At 41.0% G+C, this 18,402-nt stretch overlaps 4 protein-coding genes and 1 long non-coding RNA gene across 5 annotated transcripts; 2 read left to right on the plus strand and 3 right to left on the minus strand.

Annotated features, from left to right (window-relative positions):
* Nucleotides 1–788: 788 nt before the first annotated feature.
* Nucleotides 789–9,541, minus strand: LOC135340459 (uncharacterized). Its single transcript, XR_010396376.1, has 3 exons — nucleotides 9,383–9,541; nucleotides 1,132–1,398; nucleotides 789–1,079 (listed from the first exon to the last, which is right to left on the minus strand). It is a non-coding gene; the product is annotated as an uncharacterized LOC135340459 (long non-coding RNA).
* LOC135340422 (uncharacterized) lies at nucleotides 3,002–4,101 on the minus strand. The gene has a single exon (XM_064536772.1). The coding sequence runs from the start codon at nucleotides 3,987–3,989 to the stop codon at nucleotides 3,063–3,065; it is 927 nt and encodes a 308-aa protein (XP_064392842.1). The 5' UTR covers nucleotides 3,990–4,101; the 3' UTR covers nucleotides 3,002–3,062.
* LOC135340416 (uncharacterized) lies at nucleotides 4,163–5,581 on the plus strand. Its single transcript, XM_064536766.1, has one exon. It carries the CDS (start codon nucleotides 4,243–4,245, stop codon nucleotides 5,395–5,397), a length of 1,155 nt encoding a protein of 384 aa, XP_064392836.1. The 5' UTR covers nucleotides 4,163–4,242; the 3' UTR covers nucleotides 5,398–5,581.
* On the plus strand, nucleotides 6,078–7,423 carry LOC135340418 (GTP-binding protein A-like). Its single transcript, XM_064536768.1, has 2 exons — nucleotides 6,078–7,157; nucleotides 7,200–7,423. The coding sequence occupies exons 1-2, from the start codon at nucleotides 6,188–6,190 to the stop codon at nucleotides 7,283–7,285; spliced, it is 1,056 nt and encodes a 351-aa protein (XP_064392838.1). The 5' UTR covers nucleotides 6,078–6,187; the 3' UTR covers nucleotides 7,286–7,423.
* A 137-nt stretch (nucleotides 9,542–9,678) lies between the features above and the next one.
* On the minus strand, nucleotides 9,679–18,375 carry LOC135340384 (BCAS3 microtubule associated cell migration factor-like). The gene is made up of 20 exons (XM_064536721.1): nucleotides 18,233–18,375; nucleotides 18,109–18,163; nucleotides 17,808–17,966; nucleotides 17,442–17,596; nucleotides 17,246–17,377; nucleotides 16,961–17,037; nucleotides 16,832–16,908; nucleotides 16,641–16,743; nucleotides 16,351–16,424; nucleotides 16,148–16,213; nucleotides 15,860–15,963; nucleotides 15,281–15,416; nucleotides 13,408–13,801; nucleotides 12,944–13,096; nucleotides 12,315–12,477; nucleotides 12,134–12,213; nucleotides 11,704–11,895; nucleotides 11,049–11,108; nucleotides 10,847–10,987; nucleotides 9,679–9,951 (listed from the first exon to the last, which is right to left on the minus strand). Exons 1-20 carry the CDS (start codon nucleotides 18,361–18,363, stop codon nucleotides 9,782–9,784), a joined length of 2,622 nt encoding a protein of 873 aa, XP_064392791.1. The 5' UTR covers nucleotides 18,364–18,375; the 3' UTR covers nucleotides 9,679–9,781.
* Nucleotides 18,376–18,402: the final 27 nt, after the last annotated feature.

Raw genomic sequence — 18,402 nt, forward strand, 5'->3', positions numbered from 1 at the left:
GCAGTACTTATGCTGCCCTCAAAAGCAGTACTTATGCTACCCTAAAAAGTAGTACTTATGCTGCCCTCAAAAGCAGTACTTTATGCTACCTTAATTAAAAAGTAGTACTTATGCTACCTTAAAAGCAGTATACTTATGCTACCTTAAAAGTAGTACTTATGCTGCCCTCGAAAAGCAGTACTTATGCTACCCTAAAAAGTAGTACTTAACCCCTAAGCAGTTTCTGGCCAGATCGCTTTTTTTTGTAACGTTGGCACTCAGTTAATTATGATCTGCTTGCCATTGTTTCAGCTTATATAATTGAGAGTGACAAAGTTAATGTGGTATTAATATGTATAATAATAATAAGCACATTTACTAAAATAGCTAGCTTCTTCAGCAGCTCTTTCTGACTCTCTTGTAACTAACAAAAAAGCTAGCGCTTTAGTGCAAGTTAAGGCTAACTCATAAGTTGAATGGAAAGTTTGTGCGAACAGATGATGCTATGAAGTCTGAAGTCTTCAGAATCTTTCATAGCATCATCTGTTCGAGACTTCCAGACTTCATAGCATCATCTGTTCGCACAAACTTTCTTCAGTGAAGAGACTGCAACAGCCTTCAATGTAAGTCAAACTAGCCACTAGCCATAACTCGAGAAAGAAGCTTTAGTTTGCTAATTCACGAATCTAGAAAGTGGCTAGAAGCCTATAGAATGGAACAGACACACACATACACACACCATACTATCTAGCACACACACACACACAGTCAGCTTTACCGTATCCCTCGTGCGGCTACGGCTCAAGGCATAATTAAAAGAAAAACATGAGACAGAAACGAACAGAAAAACATGTTAAAAAGTACAAGTGACATAAAGGACAGAACAACATGAACATGTACACATAAATCATGTTTGTGAGATTAGTCTGCATGGTGTTTTTTTTTAAAGGTGAACAGACTATCACACATGAAATGATTGCAGATGGTAGGGAGTTCCATAGCCTAAATAACACTTACGAAAAATGATGAGTTGAAGTATAAGTGGCAAGTACACAACAATGTTTTTAGTTCTTGCAATTGAATATTTTATGCCTTCATCCCTGCAGAAAAAAAACGTGCTGAATTATTTATAATTATAATATTTATTTTTACCTGATTTACGAAAGAGAACATTACACCTGTGGAATATAGTGTGTGACGCTTTCCAAGCTACCCAGGAGGTACGTCACTGAGCTCGTTCATATTATAGTGATTCGGCCCATAGGACCCCTACACTCTCACATCCCAGGGAGAGCCCCCCCAGCCAGATCCAGAACGCACACCCTGCAGTCAGACCCAGAACGCACAGCACACCAGTCAGAGCCAGAACGCACACAAGTCAGAACCAGAACCAGAATCCACCACCAGAGCCACGACAGTCTGGAAGGAAACTTTACGTGACAAGGAGAAACACCAATTACGCAATCTCAACAGAATTGCTAACTCTTAGACTGATCCGACTAAAAAAACATTGCTAGGGTTGGCCGGGGAAAGCACCAAAAGGCATGGGAACAAAAAATTTGACAAGAGCATAACTCAATCTGTTACAACGTCATTCACATGTACATTTTTCCCAACTATTTCGTTGGTGATTTCTGGCCAATCCTAGCGCTGGTAGGGTGATGTTCAATTCACTACAACATGCAGTATACATGCATTTTGGAGGAACCGATTATTTATTTATTTGTGAGACATTATGATCATTGACCATGCAAGCTAATATATACATTGTCTGAATATGAGTTCTGTGATGTATTACACAATCCATTCATGCATCACCATGCATGTGTACGTGCATGTGATGACATGGAAGTAATGATGTGGACTAGTTGATGGAAGCTGGTATATGGACCTGGAACACAGTTAATACTACATCTCCTAATTACAATTCCTGTCTAATATAGTTAATTGTGATGCAATTTATCAACACTATATATAGCTAGCTGTACATGCATGTTCATGCATGATGTTGTAACGGATTGAAGTGATGCTCTCGTCAAATTTCTAGTTCCCATGCTTTTTGGTGCTTTCCCCGGCTAATTCTAGCAAAATTTCACCAGCACACATTTCAATTAGGTAATGCATAAGAGGACCGCCAAGAAGCAGTATAATTATAGAAGTTCAAGAAGAGAATACAGGACTGCATGGTAATTCTTTATGTTTAATAAGTGTAGCTGTACTTTGAGTGCATGCAGTGTTGCAAGAGCATGCATGCATGGAGGCCTATATGCATGCCTATAATTTATGCCTGTGGTATATAGATCTATAATATAGCCAGGCAGTGGAGTGCATGTACATGTATAATCAGAGCAAGACCAGGCATTCTTTCTAACAAACGGCCTGCATGGTCTCGAGGCTAGTACGGAGTATAGAGACTCTATATAGGGAAATCATTGCAGTGGAAATTTTATAGCGCGCGGGTGGTGTTTTTCGGAGATCTAGGTTCCACCGAGAGTGCATAAGAAGAGAAGAGTGTCGAACTACTGATACTTCTACACAAACACTGTGCACAAAGTAACGTGACATCCTGTCAATTGCACGTGAGCAACTCGCAATTGATGACGTCTGCGCATAATTACGTGCAATGCACAGAATTTGTTAATAGTGAATAAAGAGTGCAAGTGAAGAGGATCAACTCGACTATTGTCTATTTAGATGATTTTTGTGAAGAGATCGTCTCCTATCAGTGTGCAGTGAGCAGCTCCATGAGCTCTGAACGTTAAACGCGAACAACTAGCTAGATTTGTTCGATAACCACACCCCTAAAAACGTCACGGTTAACATTTACTAGGAGATTACTAGTAAGTTTACAATACTTTTATCACGTGCGAGTCATGTTACTTTGTGCAGAGTGTTTGTGTAGAAGTATCTCAGTAGTTCGACACTTTTCCCTTCTTATGCACTCTAGGTTCCACTGTAGTTTCGTAAAGTTCACAACCATGCACAAACACAAAAGAAGTCAAAACCACCACTCATACCCAACCTATAACATTTCAGTGCTCATAATAATCACAAAAATTAACAATAGTTCGTAACCATTTGTACTAAAGTTCAGTTTCTGGAGCTACTACTGTTCTGTACTTGTGTTCTCCACATGTACACCTAGCTATTTGTGTTCCAGTCAACCGACTAAAATTAAATTTTTCCAATGCATGTGATTTTCTTCCAAAGTACACACCTATAGCAATGCAGACTGGAAGAGTGATCACTATCAATGGGGCAACTACTAATCCAGTGCATCCAAACCCAAATCCAATCAAACCGCCAATTACAGCCGCCCCTGTTTTGTCTTTTTTAACAATCTTCTTAGGTTTATTTAGCTTTTCAACACACAAAGACTTGAAGGCTACTACCCAATTTGGTATATCTAACAGTTGAAGATTATCGTAGTAACCAACTGGAATAAACAATATCTTTTCGGCACTTCGTCGCTTCACACCTATACTTGAAATCAAACATTTTCTGACACATGACTCCCACTGTTGAACTTCGTTCTTAAATGCTTCCTGCTTTTGTTCAAATGTGAATCTTTTCCATTGAGGTCGTTGAATCTCCAAGTTATTAGCAAACGTTAAAGCAATGATAGCGTTCTCCCAAATGGTTTTCCCCAATTTGCTTGTCAATAATTCCATAGCTACAACTCCAGGGCTTTCTTCGGTAAAGCGGGTGTCTGTACACTTCAAACAAAATATAACTAAGTCTTGGCAAGAAATCTTTTCTTGTATTTCCATCAAATGATGCTCTTTGTTGTTTGAGCCACTAAGAAGACCAGGAGTATCCCAAATCATACAGTTAGTACCATTTAAATTGCAGGTCTTGGGGACTATTTCAGTCGTGTTTACGCTGGATATGTCGCATCCCTCCTGCAATCGCTCATTAATGAGTGTATTGATCAAGGCAGATTTCCCACTTCCAGTAACACCGGCCACCAAAATATTGCACAATGAACGATCTTCAAGCTCAAACTCCATTATGATTTAACAATCAGTACAGTCAATATGGTACAGTAGATCAATCTAAGGTTCCATTACATGCATGATTAATTACTCAAAGTGGAACACAATTAGAAATGGCTCTATATATAGAGTCTATAATAATTGTTATTAGGTCATTTCTAATTTTTGTATTTAAAGAATGTATTACATCACATGATTCTTTAGATCTTTGTAATGATTAGATAGATAGTCAACTCAACTCAATTCCAAAAACAGATCTACGACTGAAATGGCAGAAGGACAAGGACCCTCCCCACCATTAGATGGGAATAATGTAGATCTAAGTGATAGTTGCCGGGTAATGCCAAATGACTTGGACGACTCGATAATAGAACAGGGTGAAATTCAGCAATTACTAACTGCAGATAAAGTTCCACCTGAATTAAAAGAAATTGACCCATCAAATATCAAACATTTGTATGACAACTGCCGAGACATTCATATTGTCATGACTGGAGTAACAGGATCAGGGAAATCAGCGATTGCAAATGCACTTCTTGGAAATTCGAAGGAGACCTCGGATATGTTTGCGGAGGGAAGTTATCTTGATCCCTGTACACAAGAGGTTGCTGGCAAGAAATCAAGACGGAATCACAAGATAAAGCTGACTGTGTGGGATTCACCAGGACTCAAAGATGGCACTAGTAAGAAACATCAGAAACAATATCTAAAAGAGGTAGCTGGTGTTATGAGCGTGTACGGGTACGATTTAAGCATTCACTGCATCAAAGCAGATACTCGATTTGTTGATGGTGAAGACAACGGGTCTGTACAAGCAATGAAAATATTGACAAAGAAATACGGTAGCAAGTTCTGGGAAAAGACAGTAATTGTTCTCACTTTTGCGGATGTCATCGAATCGTTTAACCCAGAATGGAAAAGGCTTGGAGAAGAAGAAAAGATCGTTGAGTTTCACAAACAAGTTTTGAAATACGACCATCAAATCAGAAAAAATTTGGAGGAATGTGCAAAAGTTAAAAAAGAGATTGTGAATCAAATCCGAATAATTCCTGCTGGTCACTATTCAGAACCAAAGCTTCTCGATCGAAGCTACTGGCTCTCTACCCTTTGGTTTCAATGTCTTGATACCATCCCAACTTTAGACGCTAAAGCTTCTCTCGTGCGTTATCATCAAGATAGACTTGTTGAAGAAGATCCTTTCCAGAACCCTGAAAATTGCAACATTACATTAGATGTTTCTTTTGTTCCTCGAGATTTTCTACGGTTTAAACGAAAGTGGGCAATAATTGGAGCAGGATTCGGTGCATTTGGAGTGTTTTTGGCATTAATAACCATACCTTTAGGCTACTGGGGAGGTGGTAAATGGGGTCAAAAGAAATACATCATTAAAAACTGCCGCATCCAAAGACAGTTACCGTGTTAAACACTCGCCCACGTGCAATCGTTTTCTTAGTAATGGAATATTATGGTATATAATAACATACATTGTATTATTATAATTTATATTTGATATGTAATTTTAGTGTATAATTATTATGTATACTTATTATTTTATGTCCTATAGAACTACTATTTCTACTTGAAATCAAACATTTTCTGACACATGACTCGCGATTCCACTGTTGAACTTCGTTCTTAAATGCTTCGATCCTCAAATGTCAATCTTTTCCATTGAGGTCGTTGAAGCTCTAAATTATTAGAGCAATGATAGCGTTCTCACAAAACATTGCCCCCATGCCCAATTTGCTTGTCAATAATTTCATAGCTACAACTCCAGGATTTTCTTTGGTAAAGCGGGTGTCTGTACACTTCAAATAAAATATGACTAGTCTTGGCAAGAAATCTTTTCTTGTATTTCCATCAAATGACGCTCTTTGTTGTTTGAGCCACTAAGAAGACCAGGAGTATCCCAAATCATACAGTTAGTACCATTTAAATTGCAGGTCTTGGGGACTATTTCGGTCGTGTTTACGCTGAATATGTCGCATCCCTCCTGCAATCCAATATCGCTCTTTAATGAGTCCATTGATCAAGGCAGATTTTCCGCTTCCATATAGATCTAGAGTTCATTTACCCTAGGTAATTTTTAATCTTATTATTGTGGAATGTAGCATCACATGATTCTTAGATCTTTGTAATGATTATTAAAAGACCTAGATACTCCTACACCAATAGTCAACTTGATTCCAAAAGTAGATCTATATACGACTGAAATGGCAGAAGGACCCTCCCCGAATGACTCGGACGACTCAATAATAGAACAGGGTGCAATTCAGCAATTACTAAGTGCAGATAGAATTCCACCTGAATTAAAAAATGTTGACCCATCAAAAATCAAACATTTGTATGACAACTGCCGAGACATTCATATTGTCATGACTGGAGTAACAGGATCAGGGAAATCATCGCTTGCCAATGCACTTCTTGGAAATTCGAGTGAAACCTCGGATATGTTTGTGGAGGGAAGTGATCTTGATCCCTGTACACAAGAGGTTACTGGCAAGAAATCAAGACGGAATCACAAGATAAAGCTGACTGTGTGGGATTCACCAGGACTCAAAGATGGCACTAGTAAGAAACATCAGAAACAATATCTAAAAGAGGTAGCTGGTGTTATGAGGGTGTATGGGTACGATTTAAGTATTCACTGCATCAAAGCAGATACTCGATTTGTTGATGGTGAAGACAACGGGCCTGTACAAGCAATGAAAATATTGACAAAGAAATACGGTAGCGAGTTCTGGAAAAAGACAGTAATTGTTCTCACTTTTGCGGATGTCATCGAATTGATTAACCCAGAATGGAAAAGGCTTAGAGAAGAAGAAAAGATTGTTGAGTTTCACAAACAAGTTTTGAAATACGACTATCAAATCAGAAAAAATTTGGAGGAATGTGCAAAAGTTAAAAAAGAGATTGTGAATCAAATCCGAATAGTTCCTGCTGGTCACTATTCAGATCCAAAACTTCTCGATCGAAGCTACTGGCTCTCTACCCTTTGGTTTCAATGTCTTGATACCATTCCAACTTTAGACGGTAAAGCTTCTCTCATGCGTTATCATCAAGATAGATTTGTTGAAGAAAAAGATTCCCCTGAAAAGTGCAGCATTAAATTAGATGTTCCCTTTGTTCCTCGAGATTTTCTGGAGTTTAAACAAAAGTGTGCAAGAATTGGAGCAGGAATAGGTGCGTTTGGATTGTTTTTCGCGTTAATAACCGTACCTTTAGGCTACTGGAAAGGTAGTACATGGGGTGAAAAAGAGTTCATTGCTGAACACTGTCGCATTGAAAGACAGTGTGAGTCACAGTGTTAAATTATATACAATTTTACTTTATTTTGTACTGGGCGTAATTATACTTTTATTGTTACGGAAATGGAATTCTGGGTGTATATAAATTATGTATTATTTGTAACGTCTTCCTATTATCATAATTATACATGTATTTTTGACTGCTATTGTGAGTTAATAATGCCTCGAGGCGTAGTCGCACGAGGGATACGGTAAAGCTGACTGTCTCTGTGTCTGTTCCAGCTGTAACTGCTCAATGGTTGCAATGCGTCGAAAACTAACAGCTTCTATAGGCTCATGTTTTTTGGATTTTGATTCAAATATAAATATCAAAAATCAGTAATATGGGGGTAGCTCTGAGATGTATGCAATAAGTTTCCCAGGCTTTCGCGGGAATTGTGAAGAGATACAAGGATGGTTTCAGAGCCACTATATGTAGACTTTATTGTAAACATCAACGTGAATCATTTCCGTTTACAATCGATCTTTCTTCATGGTGTAACTAAGAAGTACAGTGAAAAGCTCACTATATACAATGCAATGTATTACAATTAAGTCAGACAGAGGAACTTTATAGAATTTAACAACTGTGGATGTATTGTGCTAGAATTTAACAACTACGGAGGTATTATGCTATTTTTGCTGTAAGGAAAAAAATGTGTACCATCGTGCTAAATATACGGCCAGCAACCATAAATCAGAGCTTATTACAGTGGTACCAAGACAACGGAAATCCAGAATGAGCAGATATAGCAGACCAGGAAACATTCACTCAAAGCCTCCGACAGTTGAGTTCTCAGCTAAATGCAGTGAGCACAAATATACAAATGGCCAAGAAAATTAAACCAAGTTTCGAAAATACAAAACAAGCTGTTACCGAGCTATTGAGACGCTTGTGGATACAATCAGTTAAGGAGATGCACGCATATATACGAGATTTAATCACAGATTCAGTCAATGTGACGATGCAACTACTGTGAAGCAGTGCTTTAATGAAGTTTTTAGCACTGTTAATCAAGTTTCACGCGATTCCAGAAGAGTCATGCAAGCACAGGCTAGTGTGTAATTGCTTTATCTTTTACTGCTAGAAACCGTAGAAACAATAAACATGCTATGAACAGCTGCACACATGTATTGTATATAATAATGTATACTAGAATGATCTATAAATACAACCTTTTTCACCTCACTTGAAATATACATTTTAAAAACAAAAAAAGAAATGTACCACTAATTGACCTCAGGTATGTACCTATAGTAATGGTCAGAGCTGGGCATGTTCACAGTTTCATGAATGATTGATTGTGCAAGACCAAGTAATAATGGGGGAACCTGGCCGTACAAAATCCTATCATGAGGATCTGAGGTGGAGAATGGTATATGGCAAAGGCTTGTCAATTGCTGTACCATTAAGGAAGCAGTAGATAGACTGTTTGTTGCTGAAGCTACTGTTTGGAGGGTTGTTGATAGATTTCAACACACTGGAGATGTGTCTGCTAATAAAGCCAGCCCAAGGGAGCACTGTCTAGATGATCTCACGATAAAACTGATCGTCATTGAGATGATTTGAAAAGCCGACTACCTGAAATTCAGATTACTGGTAGATCTACAAGTGCTGCCACACTATGCCGTGCACTTAAACGTCTATAGGATTCACTTTAAAGAAGGCTTAGATCTAGGTCTTGCACATCACTCTAAAGAAGGCTTAGATCTAGGTCTTGCACAATCTATCATTCATTAACAATTTGAAACTGTGAACATGCCCAGCTCTGACTACCGTAAACGTTGAAATTTTCGACGCATCAAAATTTCGCACTTTCTGCACTAGGCCCACAATTCTTAAATTTCGTGCGCATAAATTTTCGTCCGTTATATTAACGTAGGTGTGGCTACCATGTACACGTACACCCACGTATATATTTAATTTCGTGCGTTGAGCCAAGGACGAAAAAAACGAAATTAAACACCCGTCGAAAATTTCAACATTTACGGTATTACTATGTACATACCTGAGGTCAATTAGTGGTACATTTCTTTTTTTGTTTTTAAAATGTGTATTTCAAGTGAGGTGAAAAAGGTTGTACATGTAAAACACAGTGACATAAATATAGAGATTCCTACCATTCTGCTGCGGTTGGAGGGGTCAATTTGGCGATCATCAGCTGCAAACTATCGGCTGCAATATTATCCTGTATTTATAATTATTGTGTAGATCTAGGAAAATCCACTTTACAATTTGCCTCTTCAATCCCTGCAAGGAGTATATGAATCACATACTGATTGCGGTCTTACTGTGAGTGTCATGTGTCTGTAGCAGCGCATGCGCATGAAGTTCAATAAGTAAGAGCTAGGGGAGGGGCTACTGTATTCACTGCATATAGTGTATACGTACATGCATGTACAAAAAGTCTCTCGCATTGAACAAAAATGAATCATTTATATACATAATTCATGCATGATGTACACATGATTTATGAACACGTTATCCAGAAATTACTAACAATTATAGGGAAAGAGTAGCTAGCTAGAAGGTGGGCTAAAGCCAGTTCTAGGTCTGGCTAAGTGTCCAGCTACAACAGTCACTGTCCCTCCCTCTGCCATTGCTTCTTGCAGCTGCTGCTCCACCTCCAGGGACCTGGTCTCCAGACAGGGGGCCACCTTCTTCCAAGACCCAAACACCTCCACCACACCTGTAGAGGGAGGGATAAGGACATTTCTATATAATGTGGCTGAAAAACAACAACACTGAATCAAAATTATTAAATGAAAGCACCACAGGTGCTGATGCCTCGGTGGAGATGCCAAAGCTACATAACATAAAGCTACTAATAGCTTTTACACACAAGTCATGATAATCAATTTGCATGCAAAAACTCTTAGAGTGGGTAATGATCGACCATGATTGTTGTTAAAAACGATCGATGCCAAAAGTTCATTAATGGCTGCATTAGCAGAGCCTTGCAGCTCTCTTCTCACTCTTGCAGCTACCAATAGCTAGCGTTCTAGTGCAGAGCTAACTACTAAGTAGAGTAGCAACACTCGGTAAACAAGTTTAACTACGTGCTCTTCTGAAAAGGCTGCAATGGCATTCCAAGTAAGCAAAACTAGGCATAACTCGAGAACGAAGCATTATTTTGCAAATCCACGAATTAAAATCCAAGTAAACATGACTAGAAGCCTATAGAAACTCTTACTTGCACTTGATTCATCCTTGAGCAGCTGTAGCAGTCTACACACACACACAGATACACAGATACACAGACACACAGACACACAAACACACTACCGTATACCTCGCTTGCGCATGCGCACCGAGGCATAAATATGCATGCTCAGTATAACTATGGACAATAAAGTATTAGTTTGTGCATATAGGCAGTGTAAGTACAGTGAAAAATGTATAACTGCTGCAATGAATGTATAAGCAATCGTTTGGTTGATGAGAGTCTCAGCATTCAACCAAAACAAGAGCGCATAAAAGAGAGAGAGCGTGTAACTTCCGTCTGCTACAGTACGGGCAGAATCCAATAACCAAAGTACATAAACAGTAGGACTACAGATACAGTACATACACGTAACTCTTACCAGTGTCCTTGCTAGCTGATCCTGACTCTGCCCCCTCCCCCTTTGTTATGGTTGGCATGGGAACAGGACTCGTATCCAACGAGCTGAGCATGAGGCTCTGTAACTCTGGTGGCTCAGACAGCAAGTCAGAGAGAGGATTGTCTGAAACAGATTTGTCAAAATCAACATCACATTATTATTAAGACGCTGTGTGCTCGCTCACCTGAGCTTGGGTGCAGTGTGGCACGTTGTGAGTCAGCCCCTCTGGGAGAATTGAGACTACCTGTACAAGGGAAAGTCCCAAATATGTTACCATGACAACACAACAAAATGTACTCGGAAACTAGCTACCATATAGCGGGTTATTTTCGTACGGTGGAAATGTTCGTATATTTCGTATTGAAAAACATCATACGAAAATAAAACTACGAAATTATCAACGTCACTATCCTGAGCTGTACGAATAACGAAATTTAAATGGGTGGTTCATACGAAAATTTGCACCAACGAAAATTACCCGCTACATGTATACGATATATATCACATGCGTGTGAACTTTTTCACATGCTATACACAAAAATTCTACAGTTCTTAGGCCACATTACAGTGTACACAAACTGCATACCGTACGGGTAGAAAATTTCGAGGTGTTTTTAATTTCGCGTTTTTCGTGGGTGGCTGCAGAACACGAAAATTAAAACGCGCGAAAGGCTTTGTTTACGCATGCGAGATAGTGACACACCCTAACTCCACGAAATTTACTACCCGCGAAATTTTCCAAATAAGACAGAATATTGAATTGCACGAAAATTTACACCCTCGAAATTTTCTACCCGTACGGTATTTGCTAGCTCTCAGGTAACATGTGTGCGTGCTACCTGTGTAAATGACAGTGTTGGGTGGGCTGGGTGTGCTGATCATGGTGTTACTGGAGGGCGGGCTGGGGCTGGGGGACTGGTACGACTTGAACGAGAACTGCGGCCCCATCCACAGCCGACGAGTGGGTGGGGCATGCGTCAGGATCTCCACCTGGGACAGCCATTGGTCGTTAGTCTGGGGACGTGGCTGGTCTGTAAGCAACAAAGAGAGAAACTGTCATAATTGTATCAAGAGCGAGTGGGTGAATAAGTTACGTGTTTCAGAGACTACATGCACTGTATGTGTATCATATGGAGGTTGTATGCACATGAAACTAACTATTAGTAAAGTACGTTTGTTCAAATGTACACGTAAGTTTTAATGATGATAATCATACGTGTCTATCTGGTATACATTGTACACGTGCTGTGTATTGCCATGTATACTTACTGCTGGGTGCGGGTGACCTGTCCTCCAGTAGAGGATTGTCCTTGGTCAGGGGGACGGCCATCGAACCAGTCACAGGGAAGCTACAGAGAGACATGTACACTGATAAAACATGCCAAGTGCCTTCCAAGAGCTATACAATTTGAAATTGGGCCATATGGGACCACACCTACACCACACCTACCTGAGTAGTTTCCAGCAGAGTTTGGGGGTCCTGGTTAGTTCAATGGGGGCGTCTTCACCGTCCGGGGCCGTGGTGAGTTTATGTGGCTCCAGGCCGTGCTCTGTCAGCTCACCAGTCGCTCCCACAACAAACAATGAGTACGCTGCTCTTTCATTGGACGAATCTGTGTGTGTGTGGGTGGGAAGGTGGGGTTGAGGATCTTTGAGCGCCATTACTCAAGTTTTATTGGTCCAAATACAACAGTGTTATTTTGAAAGAATACTCTGAGCTTAAAAAGATGGTTTGTTTAAAAATCAAAAATCATTTTTGAGGGAAATTTCAACAACATATCTGAGCCAGGGTTTCATCTAGGATTAAAAGTTTGGGGGGGAAGGTTCACCCCAGCCCCCCCCCCCCCCCCACTAGATGAAACCCTGTGAGCTATATTAAAGTGAAAAGAAAATGACACAAATTATAAATTTAAGAGTTGGGGCACACCATCTGAAAGATACGCTTCGATATTTAATACATGTACAGTGTATAAGCTTTCAGAAAATCAGTGATTGTACCACTTGAACTTAAGTTACAATGTATGGCTGTTCAATAATAGTTACGCTTCCACACACACACACACACACACAACCTCTCACCTGCCCGCCCCCACGTCTTGCCGAGGCTGTCCCCTCCCTCCCAGAACACGGCACGCACACACGTCGTTTCAGGTCCTGCCAGAGTTACAAACGGGTCTCCGTTGTCAGACCCCCTACTGGTGGGTGGAGTGGGCATGGGACCCCCCACAGACTCTGTGTGCATGCACAATGCAACATTACTGTAGCAGGACAGTTTACAATTGTTATAATTATCATGGTTTCCACCATCCCTGACATTGTAGGCAATTCAGTGACACAGCCATACAGCTAGTACATTCCCACGGCAATTTTCTAACTTCTAGTGTTACAATATAGACAAAAGTTGGGCCAGAAACAAGGCTAGTGTGCGCCTAAACACACTATTTTTGGCTTCAGTGTACGTAAACATGTAGCTGGGCTAGGAATCCAAATTGCCATGCCGGTTCAAGCCCAACAGGTCACACACACATGCACCTCTCCCTCACCTGACGTTGAGACGTACGGCTGCTTGATCTGTTGGAGTGCATTCACCACCACTGGACAAGGCAACGGGAGGGCTCTAGGGTTGTTCCAGCTGTTGCTCATCACAGTGAGTCCATTGCCCCCGGCAACGGAGGGGATTTCCCTGTTCTCTAAAGGTGGCGATTGTGAGCTCCTAGATGTCTGAGCAGTGGTACCGGTACTTGACACTGCCTGTGATGGTAATCCGATTCCGGCCGTGGTATGGAATCGAGACATCTTGTTGACAACCCTCCGAGGTGTGTGAGTGCGTACAGTGATCTCCCCTCCGTAGGGGGAGAGGGGGAAGACGTGGGTAGTCCCGTTGAGTGTGCTCACTCCAACCCAACGACTGTCTCCACTGAAGCAGATGTCTTGAACCTGTAAGGGTGTGTCAATCAATATACATGCATGTATGGATAAGGTTGCTGCTATTGCTGCAAAAATCATATAAATTATAGCGAGGGTGTATAAAGAGAAGAGGGTGTGAAACCATTCACAGCAAAAACCCTAGTGTCAATATATTCATGTATGGACCCCAGGGCCGGGAGTGTGAATAATTATACCATGGTGTGCGCAGGTGCATGTGATAAATATACTTATAACCAAGCAATATATTCACTTGTTACACGTACATGTAACACTACACTACAGGGATTAACAAAGCTGGTGGTGGGTGAGGTAATTTAATCTCATTCATAACATATTTAAACCGTCATATAGAAACATAAACCATCATGAATACTAATGTACACGTGTTCTACATGCCTATTATGTACATGTAGAATGTACGTATGCCACACCATTTAATAAGCATTATGCAGCAGAAACAGTGACTAGAGACTTCTGAAGCTTATAAGAGTCTGAATTTTACTGCAAGCTTAACATGGAAACTATGGTTGGCATAGCAATAGCAATAGTAGTAATAATAATTATAGCACTATTGCTATTAGTATACTATAAACCTCGGGAGACAAAGACAGACACTACAACCAAGAAAAGCAGTTTTGACAAGTTAAACGAACGTATAGATGCTGCACAGAAGAAGATTCTTGAAGGGAAAGACCCACAAGTTAAGCAGGGTAACACTATAAGCTACGATCACACTAATGTAATAATGGGACAAGAAAGAACACACGTCATGCAAGCTCTGGATAACGCTATCGGAAAGTTCCTACAGAATATGACATGGGAAACTGAACAAACGCAAAGATCGATCCGGAACTCAGTTCAAGACGCAAGAACACAGTTTGAGATGAGACAGAATGAGAGCCGCAACGCTGTGGCTGAATGCTCTGGTGAAGTTGTCGAGAAGGTTGCCACAGGAGAAGTCGAAGATGATATTTCGAGCGTGAAAGTACGAGTGTGCAAGTGGTTCATCAGCTGTGACAGTCGTACATAACCATAACTTAATTAAAGACTTACATAATAATTAAGGATTAATATACATGTACTGTTTTAACTACATGTATAGTACGTACAAGTACAGCGTGTGTTACGTAATAGATATAGTATGAAACAAGTGTTTTATGGAAATAATTATCCAGACACAAGCACGAGAGTGAGCTGCCTGTACATTTATAGTGCATAAAAACAATACGAGGATTCTCATACTATCGCGACGACCCCTTACTGTATTATGCCTCGAAGCTACATGACCGTGTATAAGACACGGAAGGGACTGTATGATTTTTACTACACGCTTGTAACCTTGACAACGTAGTATACACGTACTCATGTAATGTGTGCTTGCAGTACATGCATTAGGTGTAAATGCAACCATCAAAGGATTAATGGCAGGGTATAGATTATACAAGTATACCAAAAGAGTCAAATACCGGTACATGTAATAGTACGTACCACTCCGCTGGTTGCCCCCCGGTAGAGGGTGTAGATATGGTGTATGGCAGTCTCGGAGGAGAGCCAGGGGTGGGGCAGGATGTGGAACACATGGAAACTGTTGCCCTCGGTACTAGCCGAGACCAGGAGGGTACCACTGGAGGGAGGAGGGGGGGCAGCTTTGAAGTGATGTAAATATGATTATAATTATTGCTGTAACAGTAAACTTAATGTACATTATAAGCTTCCATCATCGCCTCTCCCATTATTTGGTGGTGTTTGTTTTAGACATGTTAGTAGTTCACTCCTTTGATCCTAACCGTCAACACAAAAGTAATCTCACTCGTAAGTATGACACACAAAAACATCCAAGGAAGCATCAGAGAGATGCTTTAATAAGTCAAAAATCCATAATCGCATTTTTTTACACTAGAAATACCAGAGGGACCTACAATAACATAGTACAGTGGTGTAATGTTGATTAAAGGAATACCTTGAGTTGAATACCAGAGGACCTACATTGTATGGTGTAATGTTGATACCTTGAGTTGAATACCAGAGGAACTACATTGTACATGTACAGTGGTGTAATGTTGATACCTTGAGTTGAATGCCAGAGCAGCTATGTGTACACAAGGTCCAGTGTGGGCCACAAAATGAGCTATCACTCCACCACTCTCACGATCCAGCTCCTGAACTTTGAACTGGAGGCAACAAAAATAGAGTGTAACGTGTAAAACAAAGTATCGATCGACCTGTAAACCATATATGGCTGTATTGTAGAACTCCCTATGATTAATTGGGGCCTCAAACTTAAGTATTGAAACACATACTCCATTCTCCTTTCAGAGGAGTAAGGGCAAGGCTACACTGTACCAGAGTACTCACCTCTTGTGTGTGTGTCTTGATAGTGTCCAGTACTGTGATGATGTTGGCACTGGTGGAGTCAGTGGTCTATGGTGTATTGTTAGTCAGTTGGATAGTTACTTGTACACATGCACACACGCACGCATAAACTCAACTGTACGCACAGCACATGTGTATAGAGTGTACACTAGTGGTGTGTGCCGTTGCTATAGTGATCTAGTCACCTGTTGATGAGTGTGCTCTGGAGACTCAGTGGAGCTTGGCTGAGTCTTTCCAGTCAGTCCAGAGATAGTATCAGCTGAGAGAGAGATACAACAATGGATTAGCTATGTAGCAATAGCTAGCACTCTAACCCCCTTCTCCCACACTCTCTCTGGCTATTTTTCCCTTCCCCACTATCTCCCTGTACTGTGATGAAATGAATCTCACACGAACTGGATTGGTCTCAATAGCCCCTCCCCCTCCTCTTGATGTTTGCAATGACCCCTACACTGTACATGTAGTGTGCACTCACTGAGAGCTGAGATGCCCTTCTTGACGTTCTTGAGCACGGTGGTGGCCACGGAGGGGGGCGTGGCATCTGACATACCCCCCACACTCTGGTGCTTAGACGACAGCTGTATAAAACGTAGAAAACATTGAATTTGGTTACTTGGCGTTTATTAAAATGTAGCCATGTGTAATAATATTGTTGTACGGGTGTACCTTGGTTTCTGAGAAGGCCAACCATCTGGTTCCCAGGGCAACAGGGTTGCACGGATACCCCACGGAAGGGTAGCTGTCTACAAATAGAGAGAGTGTGATCGTATGCGATAGGTGTTTTGAAGGACTTACTTCGTATGACGTATTTGTTGTCTAGTGAACCAGCGTCCAACACAACCATCCTCTTCTGGAACACAATCACCACCACTCTGGGGAAAGAGCAAGCATTAGTCTTAGGATATTGAAGCATCTGGCTATACTGTATTGAGGCCTGTACAGTTAGTCTCAATAGACAGGTGGTCTCTTTAGGGAGGTCATTATGTGAGCATTGTAGGGACAGTACTGAGTGGTCTCAATAGAGAGGTGGTCTCAATGGTGTGAGCATTGTAGTCATGTGCTGATTCTATGGTACCTCACCTTCTGTTGCAGTGCACATCAACAATGGGTCTAGTCTTAAAGACAAACTTCTTGACAGTGTTGTCTCCTCCATTGATCCTCAAAGAGAGCAGCTGCAGTGTGGAGTAGGCCACCGTACTACCACTGTTGTGTCTGCATGGAGGGTGTGTGTGTGTGAATAACATTAGCTCTATTTTCAAGAATTCAATCCTCTCACCTCCCCTTCTTGACAACGGCCATGATGGGTCTTGCCTCAGGGAACTTGTCTGGTGTGACGCCCTCGTAGCTCTGGGGGGTGGGCAGTAGCTTGGCAACTCTCGTAGTCTCCCCCTCACCACACACACAGTACACTTCACGAGCATCGCCACCGGGCTGTGAGGGAGGTAACAGAAATTATTATTCTAAGAATTCACATGATTTAGTGGCAAGCAATGATTTTGTAGATGACTTGTGGTTCCATAATCTTCAAGGAAGTATCAAATTTACGTAATTATGATACATGGGCAGAGTAAAATGGAGAGGGATAAAACTGTATGCCAATAACCACATACTAACCATCTGGTGCGTCTATTACTTCACCCACCGTGACCGTCCATACTGCGAACCCGTTGGCCAAGCCCAGTATCAGCAGTAGGGGATTCCCCCTCACACCGTCACCTAGCGACGCGTCATTAATGTCACATGACTCAAACCGCACCCACAGCACACGCTCTCTCTTATCATCTTTAGGTCCAGATACTGCCTGTGAGGGTACAGAAAGATAGGTATAATACCCCAAAAATTGTCAACCTATCGTAACAATAACGATTTATAACTTACTTGTTAATGTAATCATCAGTCATAGTCATACACAGTCATTTACAAGGTGCGTGCGTGTGACTTACCTGCGGTACATAGTCTTGTAGAAAACCAATCACATTTTTCATTGTGCTTTGATCACTGTGTATACGAAGAAAAAGGTTGAACTCACACAATTTTAATATGAACCACTCTCCCAGTGACCCTCACCTGGCTGGCTCTGGACTGACTACATTTCCACGTCTGTAGGAATTCTTCTTTCCTCTCTCTGACTCGGAAGACATGGTGGCTTTTCTATTCTCTCTCTTGATAAAGCTCCCAAGGGGTTTCACCTTCTTCATACATGTATGCTGAGTCAGCGATTTCTTCATAATTATGGG

This window comes from Halichondria panicea, chromosome 8 (genome assembly GCF_963675165.1).
Source record: "Halichondria panicea chromosome 8, odHalPani1.1, whole genome shotgun sequence".
Lineage (NCBI taxonomy): Eukaryota > Metazoa > Porifera > Demospongiae > Suberitida > Halichondriidae > Halichondria > Halichondria panicea.

What these genes read in the sequence shown, in the direction of transcription:
- LOC135340422 (XM_064536772.1), bottom strand. Translation starts at nt 3,989, where the DNA reads ATGGAGTTTGAGCTTGAAGATCGTTCATTGTGCAATATTTTGGTGGCC.
- LOC135340416 (XM_064536766.1), top strand. Translation starts at nt 4,243, where the DNA reads ATGGCAGAAGGACAAGGACCCTCCCCACCATTAGATGGGAATAATGTA.
- LOC135340418 (XM_064536768.1), top strand. Translation starts at nt 6,188, where the DNA reads ATGGCAGAAGGACCCTCCCCGAATGACTCGGACGACTCAATAATAGAA. An exon ending in AAGAATTGGAGCAGGAATAG is followed by an intron (nt 7,158 to 7,199) that starts GTGCGTTTGGAT and finishes CCGTACCTTTAG; the next exon opens with GCTACTGGAAAGGTAGTACA.
- LOC135340384 (XM_064536721.1), bottom strand. Translation starts at nt 18,363, where the DNA reads ATGAAGAAGGTGAAACCCCTTGGGAGCTTTATCAAGAGAGAGAATAGA. An exon ending in GATGTGCACTGCAACAGAAG is followed by an intron (nt 17,038 to 17,245) that starts GTGAGGTACCAT and finishes CTCTTTCCCCAG; the next exon opens with AGTGGTGGTGATTGTGTTCC. An exon ending in CAACAAATACGTCATACGAA is followed by an intron (nt 16,909 to 16,960) that starts GTAAGTCCTTCA and finishes CTCTATTTGTAG; the next exon opens with ACAGCTACCCTTCCGTGGGG.